At 35.3% G+C, this 12,265-nt stretch overlaps 1 protein-coding gene across 2 annotated transcripts; it reads right to left on the bottom strand.

The window, feature by feature from the left end:
• Positions 1-689: 689 nt before the first annotated feature.
• Positions 690-8,638, bottom strand: LOC143424271 (progestin and adipoQ receptor family member 3). Of its 2 annotated transcripts, none has more exons than XM_076896235.1 (8): positions 8,570-8,638; positions 5,777-5,939; positions 3,390-3,571; positions 3,018-3,174; positions 2,706-2,858; positions 2,029-2,308; positions 1,470-1,637; positions 690-998 (listed from the first exon to the last, which is right to left on the bottom strand). In XM_076896235.1, exons 2-7 carry the CDS (start codon positions 5,912-5,914, stop codon positions 1,495-1,497), a joined length of 1,053 nt encoding a protein of 350 aa, XP_076752350.1. In that variant the 5' UTR covers positions 5,915-5,939; positions 8,570-8,638; the 3' UTR covers positions 690-998; positions 1,470-1,494. The 2 variants fall into 2 exon arrangements, with proteins under 2 accessions (XP_076752350.1, XP_076752349.1); XM_076896234.1 differs by lacking the exon at positions 8,570-8,638 and adding an exon at positions 8,415-8,532 and having other exon boundaries at positions 5,777-5,937.
• Between the last annotated feature and the right edge of the window lie 3,627 nt (positions 8,639-12,265).

The raw sequence follows: 12,265 nt of genomic DNA, 5'->3' as shown, positions 1-12,265 counted from the left end.
GGAAAATATAAAAATAAAAAAACACATTTCAAGTAATTACTAATATCAGTTGCAGTGGCAGCTCACGTATAGGCACTGTAGAACAGCAGCACCTCCTATTTCCACTCGATATTGTCGATAACATTTAATGTAATAAGTCTTCTTTTCTTTAATACTTTTTTATACTTGTACAATGTATAATCATTTAGTCTAATATCAGTAGCCATCCCCCAGTTTGTGAAAAAGTTGTAAAAAGCTTTGTACAGAACTGTGCAACACCCCTACTAATTTAAATCGCGAGCTGCCATTGATTCGGCGGCTGACGACCCACCATTTTGAAATATGATCCACCTCATCGAGTTACTAGCTTTACGAATGAGACGAACGATGAGTTGCTGGTTTCGAATGCGTTAAAATGGCTACTACGGATTGTGAGAACCGAATGATCATCGTCAGTTACATATGTCTGATTGCGTTGGCAGATTGAAGGCGAAATCGTGGCATATCCTGCTGCCAGGTTCACTGTTCGACGCTGATGCCAGATTACAGGATCTGTTGCGTTTTCGACGCTGTTGTATTAACAGTTTTAAAAGGCAGACTCTGACAGCGAATTACGATCGACAGATGAACGCTAATCTATCGAATCCTACACGAATCTATCGCCTGTCTATCGTCGAATTGTTTACAGGAGTTTGTAAGAAGAAATTACGGAAATAAAAAGAAATGAAACGCATTTCTATTCAAAATGTATAAATACAAAATAAATAAAAATCACTAATGTCAGAATGGGTTGATCATTGTTCGTGGAACCGTGCGAAAGGTGGCCCTTTGCACATTTTGCGTGTGTATCGCGCTTCTGAAAAATTCGGGCGCCTGTCAGTGTAGGTACATGTGCAACGGATTCTCTATTACACAGGTTGCATTCCTCTCGGTAGCGTATAATGGTAGTTTGTTGTAATATTCTGACGACCAAACATTGAATTCCATTGCGCAAGCACATTCCATAAGAAAACCACGGCCTGAAATATTCAAAATGTATTATACATGTGTCATATTACGACCATAACTTAGTCACATAATTATACTTGCTGTACACAATATGAAAATTATAATTAATCGTATTCGTTTCTCGGAGTAATTTCATTTTTCAGAAAGATCATTCGATTATTTTTAAAATTATTTAATAATTTAATTACTATATACTTTTGCCAATAAAACGATAGTTGAATTATACAAAAAAGCCCCCAAAATTTGGGGTCCTCTTATAGGACAGATACAAGAATAATTAGATTGAAATTTATATAAATTTATGTAAATTTTGTTATTGTCTTCCTTCATTACTTATCGAAAAATAAATAGCTATACTTAAGTGTACTTTAATCTAAGTACGAATTAATGAATTGATTATTAATTGTATTTTACTGCGATTATATTATTATGTCGTATGAGATTTCATACGTTACAGTATAAAGTGCAAAGTAAAGAAATACCTGAATGGTCGTCAGTCCATGTATGTCATAAGAGCTTTATATTGCTTGGACAACCGTGGTTCATTCTGTATTCCACATAAAGCATGCCAGTGTTATGCCAGTAGTAAAGAGCCAATACTACTAACGCGTGCCACCATTGATGAGAAGATCCAATATAATCAACCCATCCTGCAACAAAATGAAACAAAAATTTGCATTCGCATGGAATTTTGTGTGAATAATTATAATTTATCTTATCTTCTTTCTAAATAATTGATATCTAAAGTTCTCTCTTTTTTTTTTTTAATTTATATCTAAAGTCTCATTGGCATTGATCCAAAATTGAAACAGAAATTGAAATAAAAATATTACACGTTTACTAAAATTTCACCCATACTCAATTCCCTCTACTTTAAATCAATTTATTCATCGATCAACGTTGAAAGCATTTACATATTAAAATATCGAAGGTTTCAAAAAACAGGGGGATGCAAATTATAAATACTCGAAACGATTGTATTTAAATATTAAGCAAGTTACGCAGGAGGAAGTCGAAATAATTAACAGCATTTTAAATTACCTGGACAAAAGCGTTCTGGTATTTTGCTCATGTAAATGGCGAACGCTACACCACTAATTACGTACATTCCGAGCACCCTTGGAAGTAACATTCTAACGATCGGGTTGTCCATGCCACCCATAGCGATGCTCCAATGCAGCGTTGGCAGCACTCCATAAGCTGCCCAACCGACGAACACGACTAGCTTCACGTTCCCGTTTACATTCAGTTTTGGTATTTGCAAGATCATCGCGAATATAAAAATTACCAACACTGTTATCAGGTAGAACCCCTGCAGCTCCTATCGTAACGTAATACGAATATACATCGTCAATTGCGAAACTGTTTATTGTAAATAATTTCTTACATCTAAATTTAATCCTTCGCTATTTAAATGTACGTGTATATACGTGTAAATAAAAAAGTTACATCAAAGTTAAATTAAAATTAGAACTCCGAGAGATAGAAACCTTCTACGTGAATATATGTATGTTTGTTTACTAGAATTTTTATTTCTATTTGCTATCATAGGTTGTTAGTACCAGAAATAAATCAAGGAACTATCGATTAGACATTCAGTAAAGAAAAGTAGGACAAGTTATTCCACTGAAAAATCAATCAAGTAATTTAAAATTCAGAGGGCCATTGTTGGCAGTATGTAAGTCTGCGAGTACATCATAATTGTATAAATTATTCACCTTGTGACACCAGAAAGCATAGTAGACGCCAGACATGTATATCGACAGAAGGCTCAAAGCGATACCGAACAAGTCGAACGATAAAAAACACCAATAATCCTTTTCGCTTCGACAGGAGAACGTGTGATATACCGACGACAGTATCATGCATGCCTGAAACAAATCATTTTATCGCATTTTTAACTTATCACGGTGTACTGAATATTCTGTTTAAAAAATTTTTCATTTTCTTGTTTCTGTCGATATGTGGTAACGATACGTATATAGTGCAATTAAGATTTCAAATTAGAAAGAAATAGTTTTCAATGTTACCTGGAAACAAATCAATAGAAGTGCTACTATCACTTTGTCGCTGAATGGCGCATGAATATTCAGTAGACAAAGATCGTACAGGGTCAGACCGAAAAATAACATCCACCCAAATATGTGACTCCATATATTCACGGTTTCGTTCGTCCACCAGAATATACTAAAATAAGTATACATTTCTTTGTTAAATTAGATTTACGAGCAGGATATCAAAAATTTTTACTATCGTATCATGCTGTACTGTAATTGAAAATATAAACTAAAATCGTTTAAAGTTATCTATACTTTTACTTTTTGGTAATATTTCTATTAGTCGAAAATATACGTAGTTTTTATGTTTTTAGAATGAAAATAATTTAGAAGAATTTTACGAACCTTTCGATACACAGTTTTGTAGTGAGATACCCTCGATATCCATGAAGGATATAGGGGTTGTGTTGAAGATATTCAGCAGCTTCTTCGAAAGGAAGAAGACGCCTCATTTTCTCTTCAACTTCTGGCGTGATTTTACTTTTAACAGCCGAGTCTTCCAGTTTTTTCGAGGATGCACGACATGCCTGAAAGGAATAATAATTATGTACGTGCACAAATTTTATTTTTATTCGTCGTTATCGTACGCACAGGTAAAGTGTTTTTAATTTGTAACAGTGGAGATTAAGATTATGATACGAAGCAGGATATTGTTGTATTTTCATATATATATGATAGTAAGCTTTGTTAATATGAAAGTACATTATTAATATAGTTCATTATTTGATCTACAATTTATCATAATTACGCATAATAAAATTATGTACAATTCCATACAAATATAGATGTATATATCATACAAGGTATTGGAAATTATTAAGATATCCCATTTAAATAACTCGTTCGTTTCTGACGATGGCGATAAATATGCAAGACCCATCCCAGTTGGTTTCAAAAGATGCACAATTTTACAGTAATATTATTCTTTCGCGTAGAAACGCAGCAAAATATAATATTATGATGATGTATCGTATACTTTTCAATCTATTAATAAAATCAATCCATCAATCTACATGAAATACATTAGATATTTATCCTTATTCGATATCATCAAATAGGAGAGAATTATGCAGCTGATGTGATTTAAATAGTTTATCCTCACTCTCTTTCTCTCTTGATACATACAGCAAAAACATTAATTGCCAATGATAATCATTCAATCGCACTGCGTGGGTAAATAACTGTGTTCCGTGTAATTCAAAAATAAATTATAATATTATGCAGATTTATGTATCAAGAGAGTTTAATCCCGCGAATCGTTTATTTGCAAATAGATCGATCGAGAGCCGATCCCCAGTTACTTGGTACACCGGGCACAGTGATTTCAGGATGTGACACCAAAGATTTAGCCGCTATCTCGAGATAGGAAAGTTGTAAAGTGGGTCGCAACGGGACTTGCCTTTCATCTCAGTGTGTCAAGTTTATACTGCGGGCTTTCTTCTCTGCCGTTTCTGTATCTTTCACTAGCGAAATCGATTTTTCGCGTCGACACACAGATGCTACTCTACACCGGCGCGGCTGCTTCCTTCATCCGTGGCAAGTATAATCGTGCGTGTTGCCAAGCGTGCATATTAAAAACAATTCCGTGGCATCTCAAGCGTTTGGAAAACTTCTGAACCTTCACAGTAATAAATAGATCGCTTCGTTCACACTTTGCGATCATTAATGGTACATACTTCTTCAGCCTAACGCGGTACTGTACAATGTCCGTTTATTTTATAGAAGAAAGCCACTTCCGTCTGAACAATCATCCTCGTTGATAAATTAGATAATTATGATAATAAAGATTGCAGTGTGCGTAGGGTATCGCGTAATTAGAGCACGCGTACGATCTGGCAATAGATAATTACGCACATAAAAATACGTTGAAGAAAGAAAAGAAATATTTTCGTTTAAGGCTTCCTTGATGTTAGAATCATTAGAGTTGTATTAATACTGGTAGAACGATACATTTTTCAGAAAGTATTTCATACATTTTTAACATCGATTTACTTACAAACGAAATTCTATTCTTCAATGTGAAACAACTTCTCACCAATTGTACTCTCTGTATTGTAATACATTTAATACCCAGTTAAGTCAGCAGCACTTCTAGAAAATGAAGCCAGAAACGAACAGACTCGTCTAGAATTCTCGTCAGAATTATCACCGTGTATTTTCCACTCCGATTATCAATTCGATGCCGGATCGAAAATATCCTAAGCTCTAATTAAATTCGATAAATTCTCTTCGGATAATTTCGCTCATCCCTTTTATTCTCCGCGTAAGATTCGAACCGAGGCACAAACGGATAAGATAACGCTTCTATCTCCAGCGTAGTTTGTTGACTTCGACGAATGGCCACACGCGTTAGAAATTCACCGCAGAACCTTGATACACGTCGAATAACGAGGAACGTACCGATCTCGCAAACGTGAACAACCTACATGATCAGAAACGCGTATCGACGTCCAGCAAACGTGAAGCTTTAGACGCGAAGCGAACAGAAATGGAGCATACCGGTGCAGTATTGCTGAATGCGACCCACGGTATGATCTAACCGCAATTACGGACCTCTCCGAAGTGAAAGTTCAGCCTGGAATACACACGCTTGCGCGTGCAGCGTTTTATTCTTTCTTTTTTTTGCGCACGCAGAAAAACAGCGACGGTTTTCGTTTCGAACTGCCTTTTACTTCCGGGAAAAATCACTGTCGCTGGTGTACCGCGTTCGACGATTTATCAAGCGGATTTACCTCGGCTGTAAGCAGCTTGGCCGTCTCCTGCGCGTCCGATTTCGGCTGCTTCTCATGGTTGTTGTGCTTTTGATCGCCGCTTGGTTGTTTCTCGCTTTGGTCGTTCACCTCTTCCACGCCGGCTAGTAATTTCATCATTGAAATTGTTTAAACGTGTTCTGCTCTGTAAACAGACGAGAGGTATATATTAGTGGAGGTGTTCTGGCACGATTCCTATTTAATGAAACTTGTATCTACGATCGTGATGTAAAAGGCTGTACGATTCGAGTGTTCGATCGCATCGTAACTGCGAGCATTTGAATTACGAATTTGTTGCATCGATCGTTCATACGATCATATTCATATTCATATAAACGGCCAAAATGAACCGCCGTGTTTTTACCGTTCGAATTATGCGCCTAATCAAAATATGTTTGTCATTCAATCGGAATGTCGAGCTAAATTGTAATTTAAGGCTAAAAGGAGGTTCACCTTGGTTAAAAAATACGATTAATTCGATGCGATCGAAGGGAAGGTAAACACTGTAAATTTTCGTTCAGATTGTTCGATCAAACTTTCATATACGTCGATCGTTTTGGTTTCGATGGTTGATTGTATCGTGTATTCGCCTCTTTGTGTTTTAATTTCCGTCAGCAAGTGCGCCCACCGATTAAATGTCAGAAGGTTATTTCTTCTTTTATTAATTACTTCATCGCTAAGAAGTAATCGTCTTCAATATCTAAATATAAATTGATACGTTCTATAACGTCTTTTATATTGTTTAAATAATTTGTATACATATTATACATATGAACAAGTTTTTTTTTTATCTTATTCAGCGCTCAACGATGCTGACAGCCATCTCGTGAAATAAATTACGAGTGTAGTTAAATAATCGAGCTACTTATTTAGCAGATACATTTCTAAAGTATCGTGTGAATAGAATTTTACAGTACACGCTGCTACCGTTCCTCTCCTTTATTCAATCGTGCGAATGAAATAAAAGAATGAAAAGCGTTGGTTAAATCGCGCGTTATTAACGAAACTTTTGTTACGTGACTATGCTTTCAAAGGAAATAATAGTATTCAAATACGACTCCCATTATTCTCAATAGTACGCATATTCAGATTTTTCATTTCTCTATCGTTTAGAGAAAATTAAAGCCCTGGTAGAGAATTTTAAACAGCATCGCGTGCGTCTCCTTGCGAAAGACAATTTCCGTGAAACTGACAGAAGGATAAAAAGACGTAGTAAAGCAAATTTCCGTTCCTCGCACGAAACGCTGAGGATACGAACTAGAAATTCATAACCGTCGAGGAGAAAATTGTCAAACGTCGGATGTGTAGAGTACGGAAAGATAGAGTACAGTACACTCGCAAGGACGTGTACATTTAATGACTTGAGATATTAATTATCTCATTACTCTGTCGGTTTTTTGCCTGACAACGGTTATTTCTTCTTAAATGCAAAAGTTCGAAGTACACTTAAAACAGAATATCCACGGAACTTCATATGTGTTACAATTATCACAAGACATCTGTTCACTCTCTCTTTCTCTCCCTCTCTCGTCTACTGGACAATCTTTTGCGTCCAATCTGCGAGAAAGTTGGAGGCGCTCTATGGAACCTGCTAAGACTCTATGCCTTTGTCTTTTTTCAAAAATTACGATCAGCGTGATCATCTACCCGAGGCTAATATATTCTCGAATTATCGTTGTATTTTATTTATTACAAAATTTGTGGATAGTTGATACGGATTGTCATATTCTTATTACTATCTCAATGGTCGAAATTAACTTTATATACATTCGTAATTTTGATAATGATACAAGTTAGATTGCAACAGCACTCAGTTATCTTCTTTTCGTACGTTAAACTATACTATTATATTGAAGAACATTTCTTCTATTATGTATACATTTTTTATTCTTTGTCTGCATTTTATTATCTAACAGATATAACATGTGCATGTCATAGTAATAATCACATAAATAATAAATGTCCAACTTCAGAATATTATGTAACAATCGTTTTTGAATGTTTTCTCCTTTGACAATTTCGGTTAGTACTGTAGTTTGATATAAGGTACGAATAAATTTAGATGTAAACAAGAACAAAAATAACGTAGCTCTATATACATATGCACTGCGATAAATGTCATTATTTAAACGTTAGGAACGTTTTAAAGTGCGTTTGTTTAGTTTTCATTTTTTCTTGACTAGGATACATAAATGCAAATATGGGGTCTTTTTTCTCAAAGAAGAAAACGAACTTGTACATTTCAATTCGTATTACAAGTAACAGCGATCAAAATTTACCCAAAATTGTTTCCACAAGATTAAATAACCATTCCTTAAGATTCTTATGTCACAGTTAAATCTCACCATTCCTTTCTACTCACATTGACATGTATTTTTTTAGGTCAGATGTACGCAACATACGTTGATGTAGAAACAATAAATTTGTATTACGTATAAGAGTACGAATAAGCATAGAAATGGAAATGAAAGCTTGTATGAAAAAGTGCAGGTTTCGACCCGACAATTACTTACGAATTTGTGGATATAACAAACGATAGTTTGTTATTTCCTTCTGACAAATCGCGGGACACGCAGCAGGAAAAAGCCGGGGACGAACACGACAGTATAGAACATATGACTCGTTGTCACTTCGTGCCCGGTCGTGCAGTAGAATGTAATTCGCCAGTGAAAACTTCCAGTTAAGGATCAGACAGTAGATGAATGCACGCGCCCCGTCGTAAACACAAAGCAGCACTGGAGAACCGAGCAGGAGTGCATAGCGACGGATGCTTACGCTAATTGCAATTCCAGCGTGATATGCCACTTTGCAATGATTTAGAACGTTCCCTTTTGTTAAGCGCTGACAATAATCGCGAGCATCGTGTCTGACTACGTAGCGTTACATTTGATGTTACATACCGCTCGCTAGTTGCCACAGGAGTGTCTCGTCTGGTCGTCCAAGTTCTGGTGGTACGCGTATCACGGACGACCCGTAATCAGCGTCGTGGAAAGGTCGCGGCAGATGTAATAAGTCAATCGGTCGTCGATCTATCGACGCATTCTTCCGACGATCGCGTACTCATGTGCCCGGACCAACTTATCCACCACCGTGCGTGCCGAGAACAGCACTGACACTGAATAAACCGCACTGTAACCAGACGGTCCAAAGCGCCGCTCGATAGATCGAAACACGTCCTTGTACTGTCCGCTAGCGATGGGCTCGAGTCTCTTCTTCAATCCGCGAATACTTGGAACCAAGCGTCCATCAGAGTTCCGATCGTTTGCCCGTACGCTCCACTTGCTGTTGCATGTATGTTTCAAATGCTTGCGTCGATTTTACGTAATTACAATCGTATTATTAATAACTTAACGTCGAATTGTAAATGTAAATTGATTGTTTAATGCATTTCGCGTTATTAAATTATTTCATATTTCTTCAACAAGCCGTGCTGTGTATTTTACACATGTTAATTTAATATCTATAAAGATTGAAAAGTGTTATTATTGGATCTATCTTAACATAAATAGAATAATTGATAAAGAATAGAAATTATTTTGTTAGACATTGTTCCAAAACCGAAAATGTTATGCTTTAATAGAATACTTATGGAAAATTATTGGACCACAAGTAGGAATACATAAGTAGTTAGCAGAAACTTTCTACTCTCTTTATTATGAGATCTAAGATAGCAGAAGCGTTCTTAATACCTGACCATTCTGTATTTGCGAGTATAGTAATAACAGTAAAAAGATCAAACACTTTTTTAAACTTGATACTAAAGCGCACCAAATCATTTATTAAATTTTCCTTTTGTTTTTAGTATGTTAAAACTTTGAAGCTTAATAAAAAAACGTCTTTTGGTGGCTTAAATAATGAAAGTAGGACGTGTCGTCATTGGCACCTATACATATGCATGCAATATTCCTTATTTCGTACTGAACAAAACACTCGCATAATGAATACGTTCAATAATACAATGAGTACAATTTAATAATAATTTCCAACGAAATTATAAAGGAGTTATATGTTTCGCAGACAAACTGCAGTCAGTGCGTTTACTGACACTGTACAATATACTAGGCATAAAAATTTGTGAAACAAATTTGAATTTGACTTATTTACTTTATTAATATACGTACCATGAATTATAGTACTGGCATTATATATAACGCGTTTGGTATTATTAAATTTAATATTTACATTATCAATTAACATAACTGCCTTTTAATAATTGTAAATCAACACATCTCAATTTTAAATTCTCCAAACGAATTCGTTTAAAAAATTAATTAAACGTATCTTATGATAAGTAAACTGAGACTATATCTTTTTTCCGTCGAATTTTCTTCTACAATCTTTAGATTGGTTGATCAAACGAGGGAACGCTTAATTCCATCGCTAATTCTATCATGCTACAGCAGGTTTCTGCTAACGCTGCGGATAAATAAGTGTACTGCGGTCAAGAGCAGCCACGGCAAGAAGGGAAAGCATTGGCACTTTCACTGTTCCACGGTTTTTTCAACATATCTAAAGATTCCATGTCGAACAGGGGAAGTGTGCGTCCTTTCTGAACGTCTGACGAAGACATCTACTGGTTCCAATGTGTACCTTGAACGAAGATTACACAAAGGTTTCTTAGCCGTCCCAAGTTTATTATATGTTGGTTTACAGTTGTAAAACTTTCGATCAAGCTATTACGCTAAAAAGAACGATACTAGTTCCGTAGTTTTTCTTTTTACTTTGAAAGTTTCGAATTCTGAAAGAAGAAGTTGCTCATAAATGCTCATAATACTTTTCTTCTATATACGAACAATGAATTTACTTGGGAAAGTTTTTCTACCCTGCCAATTTTATAGTTATAAATTAGGTCAAGGCACATAATCGTAAATTTGAAATATACAAAGGATAAATAGTAATGGTATGTACAATTTCAAACGAAATCTTCATTTATCGTCAATGATCGTGGTTACAAGTAATTAGAATGGACATACCCTTATCATCAAGTGAAATTTATTATATAAAGGGCTAATGCTAAAATAATAATTAATAATTAATTATAATATGTATAATAATAATTACACATGAGATGTGTGATAATAATAATTAATTACATATGAATTGTTTTCCTTCTAATAGAGATGAACGATGATCCACTTTTGAGGCAAATATTTAAATACCTGGTTTGCCGCGCGTTTACTCGTAATTAAATTACAGCAGTACACGTTCGTATGAGACAAAATCGACATTAACAAGTGATATACCATGTTACATACTAATCGACCTGTCTTTTCTAGGCTTCGTAATTCGCTCCGTGAGCTTGACATTCTTTTAAGCACCGATTACATTTAATACATGATCGTTAACGCACTTTACACCATTTCACAAGACAAAATCGTTTCTTTTTACTTACTCTCTAATTAAGTGACCATCTCTCTCTTTCTCTCTTTTTCTCTCTCTCTCTCTCTCTTTACGTTGTATCGGATTGTATTCATTATCTAAGATTAGAAGCCGAAACACTGCCTAGCACCGACGGGCGGTGCGTCGTTATTATATTAGTTTAAACGAACTAACGATGAACGACGCATTGTCACGAACGACAACACACCGTTCCATCTCGTAAAAATTCCATTAGATAGATTTTGAGAAATAATTTGAAATCTCATTGGAATCCTTTGCAGCCACAATATGTACCAAAAACATGTGAGAGCGGTTGAAAACATATCACGGAGTGTTCAAGGAGACCAGCGTCTACGTTAAGGGTTACTTTACCCTAGCGGTACAAGAATTTGCAATGTGATAAATTCTTGTAATAGAAAAACTTATATTGTGGATGGAAAGGAAATTTAAGACAAATATTAAATAATAATAAAAAGAAATTATTACTTAAAGAAAGATTTACACGCAAAACAATGGTAAACGCATTGATTCGAGTAAAACGTAGCGACGGGCGAATTTTTAATTCGCAAGGTACGACGCATGACTTTTTTTATTGATAATATAATGACGCACTATCATATAAAATGAATTCAAGGGATTTTACAAATCCATTGTTGAGCTTTAGGGCTCATTGAAACATTTCTTATCTATTATTAACGCGTTTCACGTAAGAATCCAAACAAAATGTATTTCGCTCTCATCATTTATCGATAAATAGTGACATCGATGACTACATTTCTTTTCATACAAATAAAGCCGGGTGGTGTCAAGTTCACACCATAAGAAATTATAAAATGTCTTTAAATGATATTAATATCGTACGGGCCCATTGAACGGCAGGTACTCTGTGTCACGATCTGTTAAGTCACCAAAAACTTTCTATTACTTGATGTATATTGAATTACTTAAAAATGTATGTAGTCCAATTTATCGATTAACGATATGCATAATTAAAGTACTACACACACACAGGAACCAAACCATAAATTTCGAGTTACTCGTAGAATTTGTTAGATAGGTAAGGAATTTTAATAATTGAACAAAACATACAGG

This window comes from Xylocopa sonorina, chromosome 6, assembly GCF_050948175.1.
Source record: "Xylocopa sonorina isolate GNS202 chromosome 6, iyXylSono1_principal, whole genome shotgun sequence".
In the NCBI taxonomy this organism is placed as follows: domain Eukaryota; kingdom Metazoa; phylum Arthropoda; class Insecta; order Hymenoptera; family Apidae; genus Xylocopa; species Xylocopa sonorina.
Note: the sequence above shows the minus strand (reverse complement) of the source record. Positions and strands in the feature narration are given on the sequence as shown.

What these genes read in the sequence shown, in the direction of transcription:
- LOC143424271 (XM_076896235.1), bottom strand. Translation starts at nt 5,914, where the DNA reads ATGATGAAATTACTAGCCGGCGTGGAAGAGGTGAACGACCAAAGCGAG. An exon ending in ACAAAACTGTGTATCGAAAG is followed by an intron (nt 3,175 to 3,389) that starts GTTCGTAAAATT and finishes TACTTATTTTAG; the next exon opens with TATATTCTGGTGGACGAACG. An exon ending in ATGCTTTCTGGTGTCACAAG is followed by an intron (nt 2,309 to 2,705) that starts GTGAATAATTTA and finishes ACGTTACGATAG; the next exon opens with GAGCTGCAGGGGTTCTACCT.